General features: G+C 44.0%; 2 protein-coding genes across 2 annotated transcripts in view; one reads left to right on the plus strand and one right to left on the minus strand.

Moving 5' to 3' along the window:
* The first annotated feature begins 5536 nt into the window (after positions 1-5536).
* tmem276b (transmembrane protein 276b) lies at positions 5537-9137 on the plus strand. The gene is made up of 4 exons (XM_030377766.1): positions 5537-6205; positions 8174-8287; positions 8496-8633; positions 8871-9137. The coding sequence occupies exons 1-4, from the start codon at positions 5809-5811 to the stop codon at positions 9116-9118; spliced, it is 897 nt and encodes a 298-aa protein (XP_030233626.1). The 5' UTR covers positions 5537-5808; the 3' UTR covers positions 9119-9137.
* A 1651-nt stretch (positions 9138-10788) lies between these two features.
* Positions 10789-22659, minus strand: part of gas2b (growth arrest-specific 2b) — a 14912-nt gene continuing 3041 nt past the window's right edge. Inside the window, exons 4-7 of the mRNA XM_030377473.1 lie at positions 19549-19612; positions 18982-19450; positions 18694-18801; positions 10789-13371 (exon numbers count right to left, since the gene is read on the minus strand). Coding sequence (XP_030233333.1) covers positions 13165-13371; positions 18694-18801; positions 18982-19450; positions 19549-19612 — 848 coding nt within the window. The 3' untranslated portion in view covers positions 10789-13164. The remainder of the gene's footprint in view (positions 13372-18693; positions 18802-18981; positions 19451-19548; positions 19613-22659) is intronic.

A 22659-nucleotide genomic window follows, 5' to 3' on the forward strand; every position in this document is an offset into this window, starting at 1 on the left:
CCGGCAGCGGGCAGCTGGCAGCAGGCAGCGCGCGGTTCAGTCGACTTCAGGTTGATGTGAAAGTGGAAGAACCAGAGACGTCGCAGAACCCGACAAAGTCGTTTGTGATTCATAATATCGTCTGGAGGCGCACACAATATATTATATGATATAGATATCTATGTATTATATGATATTATTTAGATATAGAGCTCCAGGACTGTAACGCAAGTGTTGTACACTTCCTTGTTATTTGGCGCATAACGCGTCGGACTCTCGTCTCTGGTATTTCTACAACGAGACTCGTATTGGGGGTTATCTCAGCCAAGGTTGAGAATGAATTGGGGGGAAAGAACTTTGGCTTCGACTCCCTCAAGTCAAGAACATGAACCACGACAAGGAGGAGAAAGGGATCTTTGCCGGGCAGCGCTTAGGCACCTCCGCCTCCGGCGGTGGTCCCTCAGCGGGGCTCAAGCGGGAGACATTCGCCGCCAACAATCCCTTTCTCCTCCATGTCGTGGTTCATGTTCTTGAGGGAGTCAAAGCCAAAGTTCCTTCCCCCCAATTCATTCTCAACTTTGGCTGAGATAACCCCCAATACGAGTCTCGTTGTAGAAATACCAGAGACGAGAGTCCGACGCGTAATGCGCCATCACACCAACAGCAGAACGGTTATCCAAATAACAAGGAAGTGTAGCCTACAACACTTGCGTTACAGTCCTGGAGCTCTATATCTAAATAATATCATATAATACATAGATATCTATATCATATAACATATTGTGTGCGCCTCCAGACGATATTATGAATCACAAACGACTTTGACGGGTTCTGCGACGTCTCTGGTTCTTCCACTTTCACATCAACCTGAAGTCGACTGAACTGCGCGCTGCCTGCTGCCGGCTGCCCGCTGCCGGGCGATGGTGCCTCGCGGCATGTCGCAGTTCATGTAGCCTACTTCAGCGAGTCAAACCAAAGTTCCTTTCCCCCCAATTCCTTCTCAACCATGGCTCAGATAACCCCCACGACAGTCTCGTTGTGGAAATACAAGACACGTCAAAGAACCGACAAGAAACACTTGCGTTACAGTGTGTGTATTCACATTGATGTGGACGTTGAAGAACCAGGAACGTCGGAATATCGGCTCACACAGCTTTTGGCCGTGATAATATGTATTATATGATATAGATATCTGTGTAGGCTATATGATAATATTTAGATATAGAGCTCCAGGACTCCCGTGTGTTCTAGAATATTTACAGAACACGGCTAAAGGCTGTGTGCGCCTCGCCATTGCGATACATCCACTGTAAACAGAGCGCATGGTACCGTCCCTGGCTGCAAGCTGCTCTGGGCCACACCCCCACCCTCCTCCTTGACACGCCCACCGAAACAGCGCATTTGGGGGAAGCTCAATGTGCGACTGGCTCGGAGTGGCTGTAACTCTGCACCACGGCTGAATTTCAGGAACGTCTTTGAATACTGTGTTAGTTGCCCACTAATACCTATATTAAAGAATACATAAAATAGCATGTCATGGGACCTTTAAGGAAAGGTGGCACAGAGGTTAGGATAATGGACTTTACGTATTGGCCCTTTAATGTTAACCAATGTTAACCTTTTTTCTTTTTCTTTTTTATTGCTTCTGTTGAGATCAACACGGCCGCCGAACGTACTGCAGGCCACCGGACTGGTTTCACCAGTCTATAATGCTGTTCCTATTCTGCGTTGTATGGTATCCCTTGACAGGAGGTTAGTCCGGGATTTCATGGAGGAATTTTCCCAGCAGAATTTTGAACATGTATAGCTGTGTTGCTGAGGTCACAGACGTGACCTCAGCAACGGCGTATTATGACCAACGGCGCGTGGTCATAATATGACCACGCGCCGTCATATTATGAAACAATGGTATATGCTCCTGCAGAATCCCCAAGTTAAAGATGTAAACATCTAGGTTTTAGAAAAAAATATGTTTTATTCGCAATATCTTTGAAACCACTACACTACCCATAATCCTAAAGTGTCACACGACTGGTGATGGTGATGATGATTGGTGGAGCTCGCTGTTACCATGGAAACGTTTACTGCATCCGTGGAAGTCAAGTGGTCGATGACTGCTACAACTGAACTCGATCCCTTACCGCAACAACCATGATTCAGGGGTTCTCAAAGTTCTCAAAAGAGGGCCAATTTAGGAACCAAATATTCGACTGAGGAAAGGAAAAAGAATTAGGCGGGAAACGCCGTCAGCATCCCAGTGGTGAAAAAGAACATTGCGCCGTGGACCTCTGGGAGTGAGGTCAAGTGAGGTCTAAATCACGAAACTGAGGTTCATCCTTTCAAAGTAATGTACAGTCTGATTAAAACTAACTAATGTAACAGGATAGAAAGCCAGAGAGTCGACTTTTAATTTATTTTTGTTTAAATTAATATTGATATAATGAAAAAAAACAAAAAAACATTTTTTTGTTTTCGGTAAGTCATTGCGGGCCACCAGGAATGTTTCTGCGGGCCGCCAGTGGCCTGCGGGCCGCACCTTTAGAACCAATGATTTAGAATTTAGATAAATGGAAAGTTAGAGAGTTGTAAAAGCTGTAGAGGAAATGAGCTCTACATGTTGAAAAATATGAATATATGTTCAACATATGTAGGCCTATGTTTTATCATATATTCAATATGTTGAATATCTGAAAAAAATATACATAAATATATGATATAGCAAAAGCAGTGCTTTATAGTAATTTGAATGAATACGTAACTGGAATACGAGGTTGAATTCACATAGCCTATATTAAAACTGAGATACGTTAGAGGTGATTGCAGTCAGGAACAAAGAAATGCACCATGTCGTGACGCTATACACTATATGAAACACCAGCCTACTAATACAAACACACACACACACACACACACACACACAAACACACACCGAATATATGACACAACTTGTATCATCAATACAATAATGACAGGTTATATGATGCTAGAACCGCGCTAATCTATTGGGTTGGAACCCTTCACTCGTTCACAAAAATAATGTACACAGTCTTGTAACTTTGCCATTTCTTCCATTTTCAAAATTCAGTTTTGCCCCGAATCAAACGTTTTAAGCTCACTACCGTGACGAACGATTGGCTTGGTTCCAGGCTTAAAACTCTTTATATAACGATTTTACGAATAGTCAACGGCGAAAAAGAATGGCAAATTTACGGGAGGGTCATTGTTACGCTCTATTGCAAACTGCAATTAGTTTGGAAACATCTTCATTTTTGATTTCCTAGGGGAATGCCTCTGGACGCAATTGGTTAGGCCTACAATCAATCATAGCAACGAAACGGGTGAGGCAGCACTAAGCGACGAAAAATACATCTTCCTTCTCAACAAAAGCTCTAAGTGCAGTAGTTTTTTCTGTGTTTAATGAAAATATACCATTCAGTTAATTAAATAGTGTCTCCATAGCATAATCAAAAGACTGTTCTGCATCAGCGGCTGCTATCTTTGTTGTTATTTAAAATGCCTCTACTGCTCTCCTCTGCACCATCATCGTATTTATCCAGCCTCATAATAGATAAAGGGCCTTTTTTGCATGGGTGGGGGCCCTTACAGTATTACACGTGTGTGGCTTATTTCATACCTACTACAACGTTGCTCATTATAGCGCCATATAAAAAGTGGTTGGAGCCATGGAGTTAACACACATCCCCTCCTTCCTAAAACTATAGTGCAAAACTAATTTTTGTTATACTTTGTTACCCTTTATATGAAGTTGATTGATTGTAAAACGTGCTCCCTCTCGCAATTTTTCCATTCTGGGCTACCATCGTCATCGCTGCTTAGCAACATTGGGGCTCCGAGGAAGATGTCCCTCTCACTGTGTAGATGGGCCTCATTCTAAGTCATCGAAAAAGCAACGATTCTTATATTGATGGGATCACACACTAACTTACTTGTGAATATTATATTCCATTTCTGTCCGTTCCGCTATGTGCCACTAGGTTATTCATACTGCTACTTTTAAATATAAACAAAGCAAACCTGAATCACTAAATGCTTCCAATTCTTTTGACCGTCACCTCGCCTGTTCCTCAGGTGACGGAGACGCAGTGAAGTGGCATATCTGTCACATTTATGTGGATTTTATACAAAATATGGCCTCACTTTTCATTGGACACGTAAGCGTCACGAGGACTTGGGTTTTGCAAAAGGCTTTCTGGCCTAGCGTATCAATTCAGCAGTTCAACAAAACTCCAGATCACTCATGGGGGTCTGGTGTATAAATAGTTCTGGTGATTTGACAATTTCTGACTTCTTGGTGCATGTGCAGAATAAATTCACACCCCCATTCACAGTGTTTGTAAGACAAATAAACATGTTTTTTTCATGGGGAGTAGCTTTCCTAACCTGGCTTCTACTGTGCATTTAAGTGCTCTGGCTGTAAAAAGAAAGCAAGTACATCCGCCACTGCTGGAATGAATTAACAGGTTAACTCGTACCTGTGTGCACTGAAAACACATGCAATGGTTTCATGACAACGATTTGGGATTGCTACTACTCCCCGAGAAGCTTCAGTATCACAGCCCCCATGGGGATGAATGCTGGCTGGGCTTAAGACCGCACCGTAAGCATAATTTCAAAAGCAGAGTTTTCTGCCCCTAAAATGTCATATGGTAGTCAGTGTGGTGTGTGTGTGTGTGTGTGTGTGTGTGTGTGTGTGTGTGTGTGTGTGTGTGTGTGTGTGTGTGTCTGTGTGTGTGTGTGTGTGTGTGTGTGTGTGTGTGTGTGTGTGTGTGTGTGTGTGTGTGTTTGTGTGTGTGGCGTGAGGGTGGGGGTGTTCACAGTTGTCCAGTGTCAACACACTCGCTGGCAAGGTCCGGTTGCCATAACCACTCCCGTGGCGATCGCCTAGTCGTGTGCTCACGAACAGACCGCTGCTCTAACACAACACAAGGTTGGACAGAAAACACTGTAATTAGTTCACTCAACTGCCATCCTATTAACCACCTTGTAGGCCTACAGGAAGTTATGTCCATATTTTTAGGAGGAACATTTTGATTTTATTATTCTCTCAACAATGACATATGATAAAATGTTTTACAGGATGTTGTTCTAATATGTCAATCTTTCAATACAACGGTTCGATACCAATGATAATCAGTTGTTTGATTGTCCACAGTTCGGTTTGTGTTTTTGATTATTAATAAGCTTAGGTCAACAACCAAATGGCATGACATCATAATCTGACAGCATCATATTTAGAGCCAGAGAATCCTGACTCTCTTGTTTTAAGTAGGTTTAAAGATTCTAGCAGATAGTAGCAGTTGTTGCCCAGGTTGATTTATGTGGTGTGTCGGCAATGATGCACTATATTGATGTTCTAGCCTAGTATCATATCTGATATATAAAAAGGAGACAAATATCCAATCAGAAATTTGAAAATCAAATATGTTGGGCCAGGTTTGAATATTGAACGTTTTAATATTTAACGATCACTTCATCTGAACATTATAAACACTATAAATAACTGCGTATCCGCGACCCCTGTGGTGAGGTGGCGCAATTGCATCACAGCCGTTTCGTCACGGCGTGGCTCGTCATCCATTCCCTCTTCCCTGCGCTCTCCTCCTGTATCATAACAGATGGTGGTGGGGTCTATTAATCTGCTGTGTTCAGCTACAATATCTAGCAGCGTTGTGTCCGGCCGAACTGGTGTTCCAGTATGTGTATGGTTTCACCTAAATACGTGAGGCTGTGAGTACCGTCGTGCGGTACCTTCACGGCCACCGAGGAACCTTCCCGCGTCTATTTTGGCTCTCCATCAACTGGGGGAAGATGGCCGCTATGAAAATTTTGACAAGTACAGGTCTCTTCTTTGCTTTTTGTGCACTAGGATTGCTTGCGATGGCAATCTGCACCGACTACTGGTACGAGACGGATGCAAGAAGACACCGGGAGAGATGTAAAAACTATGCCAATAAGCGCAATGACCCTGGGTATATCTACATCTCGAATCACAACCTTCCTCTCCAGATGCCTCCGAAGAGCATTGAGAGGAAAGGTAATGGCCCAGATACTGGCGCTATCATCAGGAACAAACGACACTTTGTGGCTGCTGCATCGGCCATGGAGTCCCATTGCAGTCGTCAGTTTAACTCGACCATCTCCGGCCTGTGGAGGAAGTGCCACCGAGAGGGATTCGACCTGGAGACAGAGGACCTTATTTACAAAGGTTAGCGATCTAAAGCCTGCTTTCTCCGCGGATGGTTAAGGCCCTGCCGATGCTCAATAATCACTTCACAGCTAGCCGTCTGGCTGAACGCGTAAACAAAAACAAGGTGTACGATGTGCTCTTTATTTCAAATGCGTTGCCTACGTATATTTTAACATTTTAGCATGTGTTAATAAAGCGACACTGTGAGCAGCGCAGGCTCCACTTTCTCTGTCCATGGTACCTTGACATGTCTACATGTGGACTATCTTCTGCTATAGATAGGCCTATATACAGTGTGTGTGTGTGTGTGTGTGTGTGTGTGTGTGTGTGTGTGTGTGTGTGTGTGTGTGTGTGTGTGTGTGTGTGTGTGTGTGTGTGTGTGTGTGTGTGTGTGTGTTTGTGTATATATATTTATCTATATGGGCTACATAAACAGAGGCTCATGTATTGATAGCCTACACTTGAGCTGGTGCGGGGCTTACAACGCAAAATGCCTATAATGGGTGCTGTAGCTTGACTATGGGCTCCGGTATTGCAAATTGTGAATAATATAATACATTTAAAAAATGTTATCTTGTATGTTACTTTAGATGAGGATGGATAGCTAAAGATAGGCATAAGGTAGTCTGACCCAGCATATAAACGATATAATATAAATCTGACCATACTGTCATACACATATCAGACCATTTAAAAAAGCCTATAGTCTCATGATATACATAGCAATCACGTATCATACAAATAGGTAAATGTGGAACCAGATTATGCATAAATGGTAAAAAACGCAAAGGCAATGCATTTGAAAATCGGTCAAGTGGGCTTGGGTTTTAGGTGTTGTTGTTATATTGCCTGAAGAGACTGAAACGTTCAGTCAAGTCAAGGATTGCGTGCAGGCTCAGACAAAGTTAAAAACAACTTTGACATAACAATGGCTTCATTGTGAATGGAGGGTTTTGAAGGCCACGTCGTCCGTCCTCTGAGGAAGTGATGGTTTATCAGCACTTCACCTGTCCTTGTCTTTTGTAATCTGCTACCAGAAATATAGAGTGGATGAACCGTTATGTTCGTTATGCTCCTGTGCAAGGATCTTTAGAAGAAATTGGTTAATACTTGAATTTATATCTTCAACAACATGCAGACTTTAAATAAGGGATTGACCAAGGCATTTATATAGTGCTTTTCTAGGTATCCAAAGGAGCTGTGTGTGTGTGTGTGTGTGTGTGTGTGTGTGTATGTGTGTGTGTGTGTGTGTGTGTGTGTGTGTGTGTGTGTGTGTGTGTGTGTGTGTGTGTGTGTGTGTGTGTGTGTGTGTGTGTGTGTGTGTGTGTGTGTGACGGTGTGTGTGTCATCATCTTACATGCACATTAGTTTTGTATAGGCCTTCCTTCCCCATGCTTGGTCTTCCAAGACCTGAACTTTGTTCATATTGTTTTGTACATACACAAAAAACAGTTTGTGTATACAGAGAGTAAACAAATAGTGGTTGTGTATACTCTGTCCACTGTTTGTGTATACTCTGTATACACAACAGAGTTGGTTTGTGTACCACCAGAATTAACAAATGATCAAATGAACAAATGATCTTATTATATATTTACTATTTATATATTATTATAAATATATACATAATTTAATTTCAGGCAGTATATTTAATGTTACAATTATTAAATCATTTTAATATTTGTATATTTACTGGTCTTTCATCATATTCCTGTTTTACTTTTTATAAAATTGTGTGTGTGTTCTATGTGTGTCTTGTTTTTGTTTTTTAACCATAGACTGTATAACAAAGGATTTCAATAGGATAACAATGAATCAGATGATGTATTTTTGTTTCCATAGATTTGCATTCATTACTCTTGACAGGTCTACTCGATGACCAAGCTTTTGTGGGCGCTGATTAATTATTAACATATTGGGAAACAATCTATTTCTTCTGTAATATTGAAACTAGTTGTCCCAGTGTTTAACTCAATCTCTTCGCAGGAATAATTCAGAGATGCATCCCAGTCAAGTACCACTACACTTCCTCAGTCCTCCCACGGAACCTACCCATCAACATCACAAAGACCATCCGTCAGGACGAGTGGCACGCTCTCCGTAAGTGTCTTTCTGTCTCTGTCCTGTCTACTTATCTTTAAGGCTATCCGTCTGTCTGGCTCTGTGTCTCTGGCGCTGCCACTTTGGCTAACCCAGAACTTCACAATACACTTTAAAGAGGTTCCAGGCATATACATTTGGTAAGGCAGTGTGGTGACCTTTCTGGACATCATCCTTATCCTCGTCCTCCTCCCCTCCACCTCCACAGACCTCCGGAGGATGACTGCAGGCTTCGTGGGCATGGCGGTCTCCATCATCCTCTTTGGCTGGGTGGTTGGGCTGCTCGGCTGCTGCCAGCAACATGACCTCATGCAGTATGTAGCGGGGCTGCTCTTCCTCATGGGAGGTACTGTAAAAGCATAAAAGCATATTCACGGATGTGTGCGTTTGACTGTGTGTGTGTGTGTTTGACGGCATGAGTATTTTTGTATTTATACTTTAGTGCACGTTCGTCGGCGCTTGAATAGGCTTTGTTGCAATATGCAGTGCGGCTACACCCGTGCTCCTACAAAGGAATCGTGTTAGGAGCCGCTCATCTCAATCATGAATCACCAAGCTAGCCTCTCTCCTCCTGTTTCCTCAGGTACGTGTTGCATCATCTCCCTGTGCACTTGCGTAGCAGGGATCAACTTTGAGCTGTCCCGCTACCCGCGCTACATGTACGGCCTGCCAGAGGACATAAGCCACGGCTACGGCTGGTCCATGTTCTGTGCATGGGGCGGCCTGGGCCTCACCCTGCTGGCAGGCTTCCTCTGCACCCTGGCACCCTCTCTGAGCACGCCCACTCGCACCACCACCCACAAGCCCAGGCAAGAGAATGGAACCGTGTGATCGCCCCCCCCCCCCCCCCCCCCCCCCCCCCCCCCCCCGCCCACCAGCCCCGGTGTCAAGTGACCGACGGGATGGCCAGCACCGTCGCCCTTCCGCGCGTCGTATTGTCGAACTCTCATGTAAACTAAATGTCCGGTCGCCATTTCACTCCGCCGTCCACGCCATCTGTCTCGGTGTTCCGCGTGCCTACGTCGATGTACGAAGGAGTGAAGTGATGATAAGAAACTTTACACACATGTGTTTCTGGGATCCTGCGAGAGAGCCCTGGGAAGACAGAGGTTTGAACATTGCAGTACCCTGAGGCATGGTGGGTTAGAGCACAAACAGAACTCTTCGATGTGTTGCCTTGACCTGCTTCACATGCTAACAGATCTGGAGGGGACTGTTTTTTCTCAAGAGGAATTCGTCTTAAATTTAAATTTGTCTTAAAATGGTGCTCTCCCATGCACATACTACATATACACACAAAATAAATACATGGATGCACACACACACACACACACACACACACACACACACACACACACACACACACACACACACACACACACACACACACACAATTATAAATGACACACCCAACCAATTGTAGATGAGTCAAGAGAAGCTGTATCCTCGGATAAACACATCAACAAACCGGACCCACGGGCCATGAGCATATGGTCTACCCTCCTCCTTTAAGTCCAGTGATCTGTGCTGTGTTTTTGTTCACAATGAGAAAAAAATGATAGACTGTGGCACAACTTCCCGTTGTTCATCTTTGAAGTACCACACTCACTAATACTGAAGTATAACTCCATGAAGAGAGTTCCCCATCTTAAGGCTGAACACTGCCTACCGCAGCATGTGCCACTGAACAAGAGCTATACTAAATATAGCAGGGATTGACCATTAGCGGGGGAAAAAGCAACAATGAATTGGTGTTGAAGAGAAAGAACCTTCTGATTCTTCTGAAAAGATCCAGTATGCTCTACATAGATACAGGTCGAGTAGATCTGCCACGTAGTATTTAAAGTAGATGTTGAATCCGAATGTGGTTGTTTTTTTCCATTTAGTGTTCGAACTGTGTGGGTCAATGGGGGTGTGTAAGATTCCTCCTCTTCTTTATGGATGCAAGAAGTAGAATATACAGGGTGTGTGACAGGCTGCAGTCCATCAAGTCATATTTTGCGAGCGTATTGGGGTCATCGACACACGGGTGTTAAAAAGCAATGAACTACATCAGTTGAGCTCAGTAGAAGGTAGTGTGAAAAACAATCAGTAGAACAGTTATGGACCATGCCAGGTTCTTGGGGCACAGCTTTTTCCATAATACATTCATGCGAAAATGTGATTTTCAATAGCTTTCTCCTTGCATAGCTGTTCCTTGTCATGACACAAATTCCAGTACCACTAGATGTAATATGACATGCTGCTGACTAGATTTTTCCCCACTTCCATCTTTGGGTTTAAAAAGATTTAGAATGGGGGAAATCCCAAATATAACATTCAAATAACGGAAGGTTTTGAAACTTGTAACATTTCACCCGCAAAATACTGAATTGCTGCATAACTAAAGTAGAGAAGGTTATTTATACAAAAAGTATTTCTTGGTAAATTATTTAAAAGGCCAAATCTGGATGACTCTCGAGACGTGTTTTACATGAGTAGGACAGCAAATGTGGGGAAAGGCGAATGTTGTTCAAATCATTGTCATTCACATCCACAATGGGTTTTTATTTTTAAATCCAACACATTGCCATTGTTCACGCTAGCATACCCATGATGTTTTACCAGTAGATTGTTCCTGAATGGGAGTCATGAAAAAAAAATGTTATGTGAACGAACATGTTTGTAATTCACATCCACATTGCGTACCTTTGAGTGACTACTTTAATGGTATTATTTAAGGTATAACAACAATTTCTCTATTTTTCAGTTTGCCAAACGTTTTTTTTTTCCTCCTTTGCAAGATGTTGGCATTTCTGCACAATCAATCAATTATTTGTATCTGTACATATAAGTGTTTCATAAGGGCCGTTTAATCAGCAAAGGAGAGCATGTCTGCACATCCTTCTGTCTTGTTAACAGAGTGAGGGGTTTTGGTTGTATTGTTACCCTGTCTGAGGCACATTCTCTGGACTCAGTGGTCGTACTTGTACATGTTTGTGCTGGCGAGTAATCCAGTGTATGGAGACAGTGAATCTATGAGGTCATTGTGTTCACACTGCCTGTAACCGTGAATGGAACAGGACTTGCTGGAACGAGTGTATAATTGTTTCAGATGTGTCACCAATAACATCTAGCTTTGCCTTAGAATGTAAAAAAAGAAAAGTGTCTCGGCACATTGGACACATCAGTAGCAACGCTGTTACAATGGGAATCTGAAAGAAAACAGTGTTACCAATTGAAGTATTCCAATGGTTTAATAATATTCCAAACTAGTATTACTACAAACGGTAATTATCAGTGAAGAATACATACATGTATTCATACTGGATGTCCTTAGCAAGGCTAACAGGTAATTTAAAGGAAGCACAACTGCATACATTGTCTTTAAGTGCAATGTTTGTGAAAGGTGCTTTTTCCTGCTGGCCTTCTGAAAACGTAATGTAGTAGGCCTACCCGTGCACACGCTGTGCAGAACAAGGTCCAAAGGTATCGAGGTAAAAATTAAAAGCACATATTGGATCCCTGCTGTGTATCAAATTGTTAATTATGTAGGACACATGTGGAGGTTGCACCATTAGATAGCAATCCTTCTATAGCAATGATTGGATATGGAATCATTTGTGATATGTTTTTGTACTGAACTATGAAAAAGAAACAGGTGTCATTGACTGATCTCAGCACAATTTAACCATGTAAACATGTATGCAAGACTGCAGTGAGATTCCTGTTGAATAGTGACTTTGTCTGTGGAGCTATGAGAGATGGCCTGTACATAACGCCACCGTTTAGCGTGGCTCTCGTTTCAGTAGCACATGCATTATTTTCTACAAGTCATTTTTACAGATTCAATCCACAGAGGATGTTGTGTGGGGGGAATTTAAAAAGAGACATTATAGTCTTGCATGAGATCATTACAATTAGGTTATTTCAATATTATACAACTTGTGTCCATTTTTTAATTAATTTATTTTACTGAAATAAAATATGTAATACTATTGTACTGAAAAGTTCAATGTTTGTTTGTTTTTCAAGCACTTTGTCGCCTGGGGCCCAAGATACATGCCAGTTCTGTCAGACACATAAAACAGACCAATGATGAGTTTGTATCTACGCATTATAAAAAAAATCCAATCCAAACTCTAAACTCTCTACTATTATGACCCCCACGTCCACATAGAAAATACATCGCGAAATGAGACGCTATGTGAACTGAACAGACTGTCTGGAGCAGGTGCTTTGGGGGAGGGGCAGTCAACATGGAGGCGCCAGTCTGTGGATTTGTTTGACTTAATCTGGGATACTGCGCCATCTAGAGGCAGGACCTGTTTATTCCCTTCTCGTTTAACGTCTGATAACAGTCGCAATCCCTACTGTTTCATTGTTACAATGTTTGAGGCATGCAGCCCTCCATGATGAAAGGCAGCAGAAACAAAACACACCCATGTTTTTTTTCAAATACAAGAGGTACTAAGTATCATGTAAAAGCACTACATCATCTACCAACTTTCAAATTGCTATCAAAAATAGATTTCTTGAGATAATTAATTAAACATGTTTTCATCAAGTATAATAAACAATGACACAAGTATTAATAATTTGGCATTAATAAACATCTTGAAATAAGACAAAGAAGCAAATACGTTTGATAAGGATACAGTAAAGATATGTGACATTTCTCAACTCAATGGGACATCAGGAGGATAGTATTTTTAAGCCTTTATACAAACAATTTCAAATTGGAGCCTTGATAAAACAAGTAAATGTTCAACCTTATTCTCTTGACTTGGGCAAACATTTAATTAGCAGACGTAATCCTGCTTAGATGCACATTCGTGGAATTGAACCTGATCCTAAGATCTTTCACTATACATGAGTGAAAGAGGAGCAAACGTCTTCTACTTTTTTCCACGACAGTGTGCCCCGACCACCATGTAGCTGTCGGGGGACAGGTCCTTCACCTGGGGGGTCTTAGCCCGGCTCACTCTAACCTCGGGCCCCCTGCATGCTGGCCCTCCTCTGCAGGGGTCATGTTTGGTCAGGTACCCCATGAAGGTCTCCCATCCGCCTCCAACACGGACCATCACATGTCTCTCATTCAGCATCTGTGGTGCACAGAGGCAACATTATCAACAACAATACACACCCCCCGGTTTAATGATGAATGATCAATATCAATAAGACAGATGATGGAAAGGTTGGGAGTGTGATGTGTTAAAACTAAGAATTTGAAAAACGCAGATGGACGCCCCGAAACACTCCACTCTTTATGACTCCATTTGCTTTCAATACCCCCGCCCCCCCAGGCTTAGGAGAGCTACCACCCCTTCCCCCATCACCCTTCCACTAATCAAATATTTACGGGCTCCCTCGGCCTTGTGCAGCGCTGCCCATGAAAAGCAAATGATCTCGAGGACACTTTGTCAAAATCTCATTAAGGCAAATGAAACACCAGCTGAGCTCACTGGGAGGAGTCATCCACATTTAGGCACTCGCACGCGCCTGCCCACATGCATAAGCGCACGTACGAGAACACACACACACACACACACACACACTTGTGTATACACACACCAACACACACACAATCACACACATGCATACACACAAACACACACACACCCACACATACAATCGCACACATGCATAGAAAACAAAGGTACCGATGCAAATACACACACACGGAAAATTCACACATGCGCCCACGCATACACAAACATGCACCCGTAGACACATACACACATGAACACACACACAAAAAAAAGGCGCAGATGCACAAATACACACAGGGAAAAATTACACACAAACAAACCAACACAAGATATTGAATGAGCAGCACGTGTGTTGCTCTGGAGTGCTATCAAGGAGATGCCATATCTAAATACACTCTGTTCTGACACCTTCCCCTCCACAGCCATTCTCCTGCTGAAAACCCAACTGCTACCATGGCAACTACCGCTGCCACACTATAGAGCCTGAGAAGAGAATAAAAAAAAGAAAGGTGGGGGGGGGAATGAGATGAGTTCCTCGTGCTGCGCGGGCCTGCTTCTCTCCCGGGAGACGGGAGAATTCCCAGAAGTCTTTGCAAGGCCATTCGTTGTCCTGTCAGCACCAGCCCGCCGTCTTTCCTTATCGCCCATAAACCCTTCATTATGAAACCATTACCAATCTGATAATACCAGTGCTACATCTGCCAAGACCCACCCCACCCCTCACACAAAATGCAAAACAGGATGTAGACACGTGTATAGGTAACAAAAATAATTAATGACCTATGCACACACACACACACACACACACACACACACACACACACACACACACACACACACACACACACACACACACACACACACACACAGACACACACCGCCCACACACACACACACACGCCCACATGTGTTAATCCACAGAGGAGACCCCAGACGTGATGTGTCTCAGCTGTCAGGCTGCAGATTAAAATGTTAAGGGTTGGGGGGGGGGGGGGGGGTCCTGAATAAAACACGGACTGGGAGCAAAGAAGAATATTTGAAAATACTCTTGAGCAAAGTGATATAGTCATAAGACTATCTGTGTCTATCCTCTTAAGTAAGGTTAGAAAAATATTGCAGTAACATCTCAAAATAAATCGCAGGAGAGATAAAATACAAACTATAGCAAAAAAAAAGACATAACTGTACCATGCAGCATCTCAGCCTCAGAAACTAAAACAGAATGCCAGACAGACATTCTGCCCTTTCCGAACACAACTAGATTCCAGTTGTGAGCCCCACCCCCACTGGTTTCCATACAAGTGTGATATCCTCCGTTCCCCTGTGTCTTTCTTGGCAGTCACATCGATTTTTTTCGTGTCCTCCTGAAAAATTCATGAGAGTACGGGAGGAGGAAGTACAGGAAGTAGGACGTGTTTGTATGCAGTCCAGTAGGAGTCAGGCTTTAACCACATTATTATTCACTTCAACTTGCTACCAAGTACTGCCATTTACATCCAACCCTGCCAATCACACAATACTAATATCCGGTGATAGAGCTGAAACCATAGAGTATAATATGTGAGATGAATTTGTCGGTTTTAATATTTAAAGTAAAAACTAGACAAGATTAAAAGCTATTTTTTTAAAGACATGGTGTGAAAAGCACAATGGGTGTTAAGGTTAGGAACTGTAAACATGGAGAGACATGGTCAGTCAGTGTTTATCAAGAAGACTTTATATTTACTAACTTTACATGGATATTCCCAATCGATTGCATTATCCATCACAGTGCCCCCCATTAAATATATATAGATAATCGACCAGTATACCTGTATTATACAGTACTTGTATGATTAAGCACTTAATCATGATGACATTCATTGCTGATGGCAACAACAGTGTATTGTGTGTGCCATTATTCCATCTCTACTTAAGTAATGTTAAGTAATCTTTAGCTGCAGCAGCACATCAAACCCTCTCTCATTCATTCTCCAGTCCTTTCACCCTCTGATGTTGATACATAATGATCAGCCAGTAACATTGAGTGAGGGGGGGGGGGGGGGGGGGGGAGGCATGATGTTGTGAGAGCAGCAGTAGCAGCTTCCCATTGTTGCAGCAGCAGCAGCGTTTTCCTAATTGGACACATTTTAAGAAAGGAAAGCCTTCGCCACCATTGACAGCCAGAAAATGGCTTGGAGACAGCCCTTCAAATATACACTTCTTCATACCAACAGCCCTTCATGCGAACAGCTCTTCATACATACTGCCCTTCATACATAGAGCTCTTCTTATAGCTCTTCATATGCTGTTCATATGTGCAGCTCTTCATACACACAGCTCTTCTTATAGCTCTTCATATGTATTGCTGTTCATACGTTCAGCTCTTCCTACATACAGCTCTTCATACATACAGTACTTCATACAGCCCTTCATAAGTACTGCTCTTCATTCAGGTCTTCATAAAGACTGCTCTTCATTCATACAGCTCTTCATTCGTACAGCTCTTCATACGTACAGCTCTTCATATAGCTCTTCATACATACAGCTCTTCATACAGCCCTTCATACATACAGCCCTTCATACATACAGCTCTTCATACATACAGCTCTTCATACAGCTCTTCATACAGCTCTTCATACACACAGCCCTTCATACAGCTCTTCATACGTACTGCTCTTCAAACAGCCCTTCATACGTACTGTTCTTCATACAGCTCTTCATACTGCTCTTCATACACACAGCTCTTCATACAGCTCTTCATACGTACTGCTCTTCAAACAGCTCTTCATACGTACTGCTCTTCAAACAGCTCTTCATACGTACTGCTCTTCATACGTACTGCTCTTCATACGTACTGCTCTTCATACGTACTGCTCTTCATACGTACTACTCTTCATACGTACTGCTCTTCATACGTACTGCTCTTCATATGTACTGCTCTTCATACGTACAGTCCTTCAGACATACAGCTCTTCAGGGCCAAGTGTTGTGGAAGAAAGACCTCCATTAGGAAGCCGGTGTTGTGATGGGCAGGTTGGGAGGGGGTAAGATTGTAACGGGGTGGGGTTCAGACCAAAGTGGGGGGGGGGTGTGTGTGGGAGGAGGCACACATTTTTTACGAGCAGCCTGATTAAATCTCCTCCACTAATTCCCATTGAATCCCTCCACTAATGACTTGTCTCCTTAATCAATAGACTGGCTGTAAAACGAACGGGGACCAATGTAACGATTCACGGGCGATACCCCCGCAGTAGCAGCAGCAAACACACGTGGCTATCAAGCCTGGTATGCTAATGAGGTGGGTGTGGGGGCAGGGGGATATTGCATGTCGTACTTGACACGGCCGAGCCAAGGCAGTGTATCTTTGGACTGTTGAGTGATGCCTTGCGTCAGAGCTGTGCGTCTAGCTGGGAGGAAGCAGAAGCGAACACCACATGTAGAAGCAGTAGACGTACAGAGCAGGCTTTTAGGATGCAACAACACCTGCTTGCCTAAAATTGTGGTAGGGTCGATGCGGAAGCAGTAAGGTGTTGGACTGTGTGGATTCAATGAAAATGTTACAGGGGGTAGTGGTGTTTTTCGGCGAAATTGAGGGATTGATTTTTCCCCATCCCCTTCCATTTATAACCAGGAAAACAATAATATTGGTAGGTTAGTGGGAGACCGCTACCTTGAAATACTCTGCAAAATAATACAGAGCAAATATGACTCATAGCATTACCCTCAATGCACATTCCAAAGCCAAACACACAGACACACACATATACCCCAGCAAATGAACACTTTTTATGGTTTGTGATGTTTTTTTTCTGCTGTGTTAGCTATACAGAAGTATAAACAAAATAAATCTGCAAACACATCTTTCAAATAATCTCCAGGGGTTACCAAGCTATACGTGTAATTACTTGCGTTGGAGTGTGTGTTTGTGTGTGCATTCTGCTCTGCATTCGTCTTTTATTGACAATCTTAGCTTTGATTTTGAGCCGAAACATGTTCCCCCATGTAAAGGAAACAGGTGTGACTCGACTTTGAAAGCAGCCATTATGTCTAAATGGGCAGTCAAAATATGGTGTCTGTCTGTCAGTGTCTCTAGAGAGGTTGTAACTGTAGCTGTAACCAAGCAAAACTCAGCTGTCAGCAAATTGAAGCTGACAGCGTGTATAACATCATTTAAGCAGCGTTAAGTCAACTGGGCTTTCGCTGAGGTTAACAAAGCGTTAAATAGGATTCGGATGTGACCAATCACCTAAACAAGAAACCAATATGCTATTGCTAAGGCTGTGCTAACTATGTGTTAATGTGGATATCAACGTTAAGATATCTGTTTCGTTGTCTTTGGCGAAAGCTTTGGTTATAAGTGTTAACTTTTCGTAGAGATAAAAAAATAATTCCTTCCACATTCTGAACATTATAGAAAATGTATTTAATTTGTGGACCATATCCTTCAGCAATAGATAGTGACTTAACAGACATTTATTCACATGAAAATCGTCGTGATTGTATCTTTCAAAGGGTAACACAGTAAAATAATGAATGCTTCAGCATTAGGTCTTTGAACTCTCTCTCTCTCTCTCCCCTCTCTCTCTCTCTCTCTCTCTCTCTCTCTCTCTCTCTCTCTCTCTCTCTCTCTCTCTCGCTCTCTCGCTCTCTCGCTCTCTCACTCGCTCTCTCACTCGCTCTCTCATTCGCTCTCTCTGCTGCATTAAACAAGCTATTCTCAAAGTGACCTTTTAAAGAAACGCTTTTTAACTCAGGAGGGAGAAGGAATGTGCCTTGAATATAATGTGTGAAACGGCATACTAACCTTTACCTTCACCCTTGTACCACCAGATCCCCCCCCCCCATGCTTATCTCTAGCAACACCTCCTAGACGGACAGACCACGTCCAGGTCTACAAATCCTGACCCTAACCCTACTACCCATGAGGCTCCAGACACCATGTGCTCCACTCACCCGAACATAGAGGATCTTCTCCCCAACTCTGTAGCGTCCCTTGGGCTGCTTCTCCACCGGGAACTTCACCGGGCATTGGCACGCGGGCTTCTCCACCAGGTTCCTCACCTGGACGTTCGGGAAAACAAAGCAGAGCAGCCATTAAGAGAGCGGCAGCAGCACATCTCTATCCTCACAACAACAACAACAACAACAACAACAACAACAACAACAACAACAACAACAACAACAACAACAACAACGAGTGTAACTTCAGAGTATGAATGTGATGGATAAGATGGCGCTCACTATGTCATCCAAGAGGTCAGTGGCAGGGCTGGCAACTCTGCGGCCTGCCGATCGGCCGAGGGGCCGGGTGATGCCCGGGAGCGAGGGGGCGCTCTGGGGCTGGGTGGGGGGTGTCGTAGTCGCGGGGGTGGGCGGGAGGGGTGTTGTGTTGGCCGGAGGAGGGGGGAAGGAGAAGGTTTGGGTCTGAGTGGACACCGTTTTGGTGGAGGCCGTGGGCAGGGCCCGAGCGCATGACGAACACGTGGCGGCGGTTTGGGCGCCGGGGATGACGCCGTGCGCGTCGGGGGTCGGTGGCTCTGGGGCGGGGGGCGGAGGCGGGGATGGAGGGGGAGGGGGAGAGGGTTCCCTTGGTTGGGACGGAGAGGGGAAAAAGGAAAAGCAGAGAGGGGAAGATGGAGAGAGGAAGCCCGCCTCCTCCCTCTCGATCTCTCGCTCCAGCTTCACCAGTCCCGGGGGTTCGATCCCATACCTGAGGAGCAGGAGCGTTGAGGAAATAAACGTGAGCCCTCTGTTTGATGTAACAATGTTAGAGCGGTGCACAGAAAGGGATCCCTGTTGTTTTGGTACCTTGATGCAATCCTTCCCAACTCCATCAGACAGAGGCACACCTCCCGGGGCTGCTTGTGGAGCACTGCTCACAGTCAGTAAGGACAGACCAAAGAGAAACAAACAGGAACAAAGTTTGAAAAAAGAAAGATAGAAAGAATGCATGGATCCTCTCAAGGAGATTACTGAAAAATGAACAGACCTGTGTCTGCAGGGAATAAAAACATCAACATGCCAGGATGGATCCTCCATTGTGGAGCCCTGTCTTTGAAGCTAGGCCAGAACGCTGCTTTTCTCCAGACCTACTGTTAAGGGGGTATGTGGGCTTCATGACCACATCAACCCTCCCAGATGGCTCACCAGTTAGGGACCTTAGATACTATCCAGGGACTGTACTGTTGTTTTTGTGTTCCAATTGTGCCCCTTGTTAGGTTGTGTGTGTGTGTGTGTGTGTGTGTGTGTGTGTGTGTGTGTGTGTGTGTGTGTGTGTGTGTGTGTGTGTGTGTGTGTGTGTGTGTGTGTGTGTGTGTGTGTGTGTGTGTGTGTGTGTGTGTGTGTGTGTGTGTTCCTACCCAGAGTAGTGAGGGCATGCCTGCTAAGGACATCTGAAAACCTCACATACCTGTCTAAACTGCCAGCGCTAATGCAATAGAAGCACAACAAAGTGATACGCACGTGTGTACTACGAGTGAGTGTGTGTGTGTGTGTGTGTGTTTGTGTGGGTGGGTGGGTGGGTGGGTGGGTGCAGTAGCGTAACTATCGGTAATGCCCCGTTTACACCATGCCGCTAATGGCCGCTAATGGCCGATGGACCACCGATGTGGAAGTCGGGGTGATTCGGGTGACATCGGGCTAAAAATGTATGATCGGGTCAATTTATCGGGGTAGCATTTACACATACCCGATGTTATAACGATAACATAACGATTTATGCCAGGGAAGACACCCGAAGTGCGTTTGGCGTCATTTGACGTCATTTCGAATGACGCCAAACACGTCAAATGACGCGTTTGGCGTCATTTGGCGTCATTTCGGGAGAAGGCAAAGGGGGGACTGGTTTAGACTGATATTTATTTATATATTTATTTATATTACAATAGCGATTTTATAATCATAGAACGCCGGTTCTAAATGGGCGAAGTACCCTGTAATTATAAAAGTAGGACATCCATCCATCACCCCCTATTTATACCCAAGTGGCAGATTGAGGGTCTTCCCTAACACAATGGTCACTCACAATCGTTATTTGTCTAGGGTTCTCGAGGGTCTTTCGTGTGTTGAGGTTGCCGATATAAAGACGATAAAACACGATAAAGCGCGGAAGATTAACGAATATAGCCGATGTGCCCAGGAAAATTCCCGAACGATTTGCGATGTCTTACGTTATACTCCCGTTCTATTCCCGATTATAGCCGATTAGCCCATAGCAACACCTGGTAACCGATTCTACCCCGATAGACCCAAAATTAACAAACATGTTCGTTCTTTGCCGATGTTGCCCGTTGTTGCCCGATCATTGAGCATTTCTTCCCGTTGTCAAACGATGTTCCCGGGAAGAGTAACGGCGTTTCCCGATGCAACCACGCTATTTGCCGATGTTATAACGATAGCTGCTGATTTAGCCATCGGGCACCATCGGGGCCCACTATCGGGTAGGTGTAATCAGGGCATAAGCAGGGTATGCAGGCGCGTACGGGCCCGGGCCAATCAGGGGCCCCAAAAAAAATAAAAAAAATAAAAAATAAATAAACAATCGCTCCGAACCCTCCCCGTCAACAATCGCTCCGAACCCCCCCCCGTGCAGATGATTGGTGTTTCTCTGTGGATGTTTCTTTTCTTTACCTGTACTTGGAAGCCATCATTACATCACAGCTGCGGCAAGATAAAGAAGAGAAAGGAAAGAGATGCTTCTGTAATAAGCATTTAGTTCCATCAAATACATAAGGCAAAGCAGAGCTGGCCTGGTCAATCCTTGGATGGGGAACAAGCTGGTGCTGCAGGGGAGTAAGAAGGCCAATAGGGGCTACCCTTCCCTCTGGTCTATGGAATGTCTGAAACGTCGCAGGACAGAGACAGAGATTGTCCTGCAAAAGAGCACCGTCTTTCAGGTGAGACGTTGGTCACTAAAGATCCCATGGCACTCGTCGCAAGAATACGGAGTAGAGAGTTTTCTTGCACAAACTGGCTGATACACACACACTCAATATATAAAGAATATTGTGTTTCCTGAAAAGCACTATGTAAACGCAATATATATAGTATAAAAGTAAAAGTATTTTTATTATGAAGTAGTAGCTGTTGTCCGTAATTTTTTCAACCCCATAACAAAGTGTCGGGGCCCTTTGATAGTCTATGTCTTCAATACAATCTCATTCTCTATTATGAGCCCAATGTCAAGATATCTGCAGTTTTGGGGCTGGTGATTGTGATCAAACCCACCTCTCTCTTAGTCACATGGACCAGAGTCTGCCTTGAGAGTATATAGGGGGAAGCACCAATTGCGGCTCGAGATTAACCTATAATCATTCTTACACATCCACCCCTTGCCTCTACATGCGCATGTACGAGCTGCCCTTACAAAACTAGATAACTAGCTAACTAACTAATAACATGTTGCAGAACTAGGGCAGCGTGCTTTCAGTGTCATCCATGCGCAAAAACATAAATATCAAATCATTCATCCGACTGATCTGTGGGATGATCCGCGTTTGATGTCTTTCTCTCTTTGACGTATCCCCCTCCACAGAACACCTGAACTCCTGTCAGCTCTGTCGTATCTGGGGTATCTGACAGCAGCTAGGTTTTTACCCTTTGGCAGCAGTGGACATATCATAGGGTTCTGTTGCCAAGGTTTCTGAGACGTAAAAGCTGCAGGGTCAGAGGTGGGCCAGAGAGATGAGAGGCTCTCTGTAAAGGACTATTTTGCGATGGACCAGAGAAGGACCACGCAATAGCAACTCAATAGACCAGAAATTGCCGGAAATACCATATATCGTATGATACTCTTAAACACATTTTTACGACAAAACACCATTGTGCTGCACACCGATTGCAATCTTTTGTGCCCAAGGGAGGTATGACAAGATAGAAAGAGAGATACTAGCGATGAGATGATTACATTTTCTACCCAGG

Source organism: Gadus morhua, chromosome 14 (genome assembly GCF_902167405.1).
Source record: "Gadus morhua chromosome 14, gadMor3.0, whole genome shotgun sequence".
Taxonomy (NCBI): Eukaryota; Metazoa; Chordata; class Actinopteri; order Gadiformes; family Gadidae; genus Gadus; species Gadus morhua.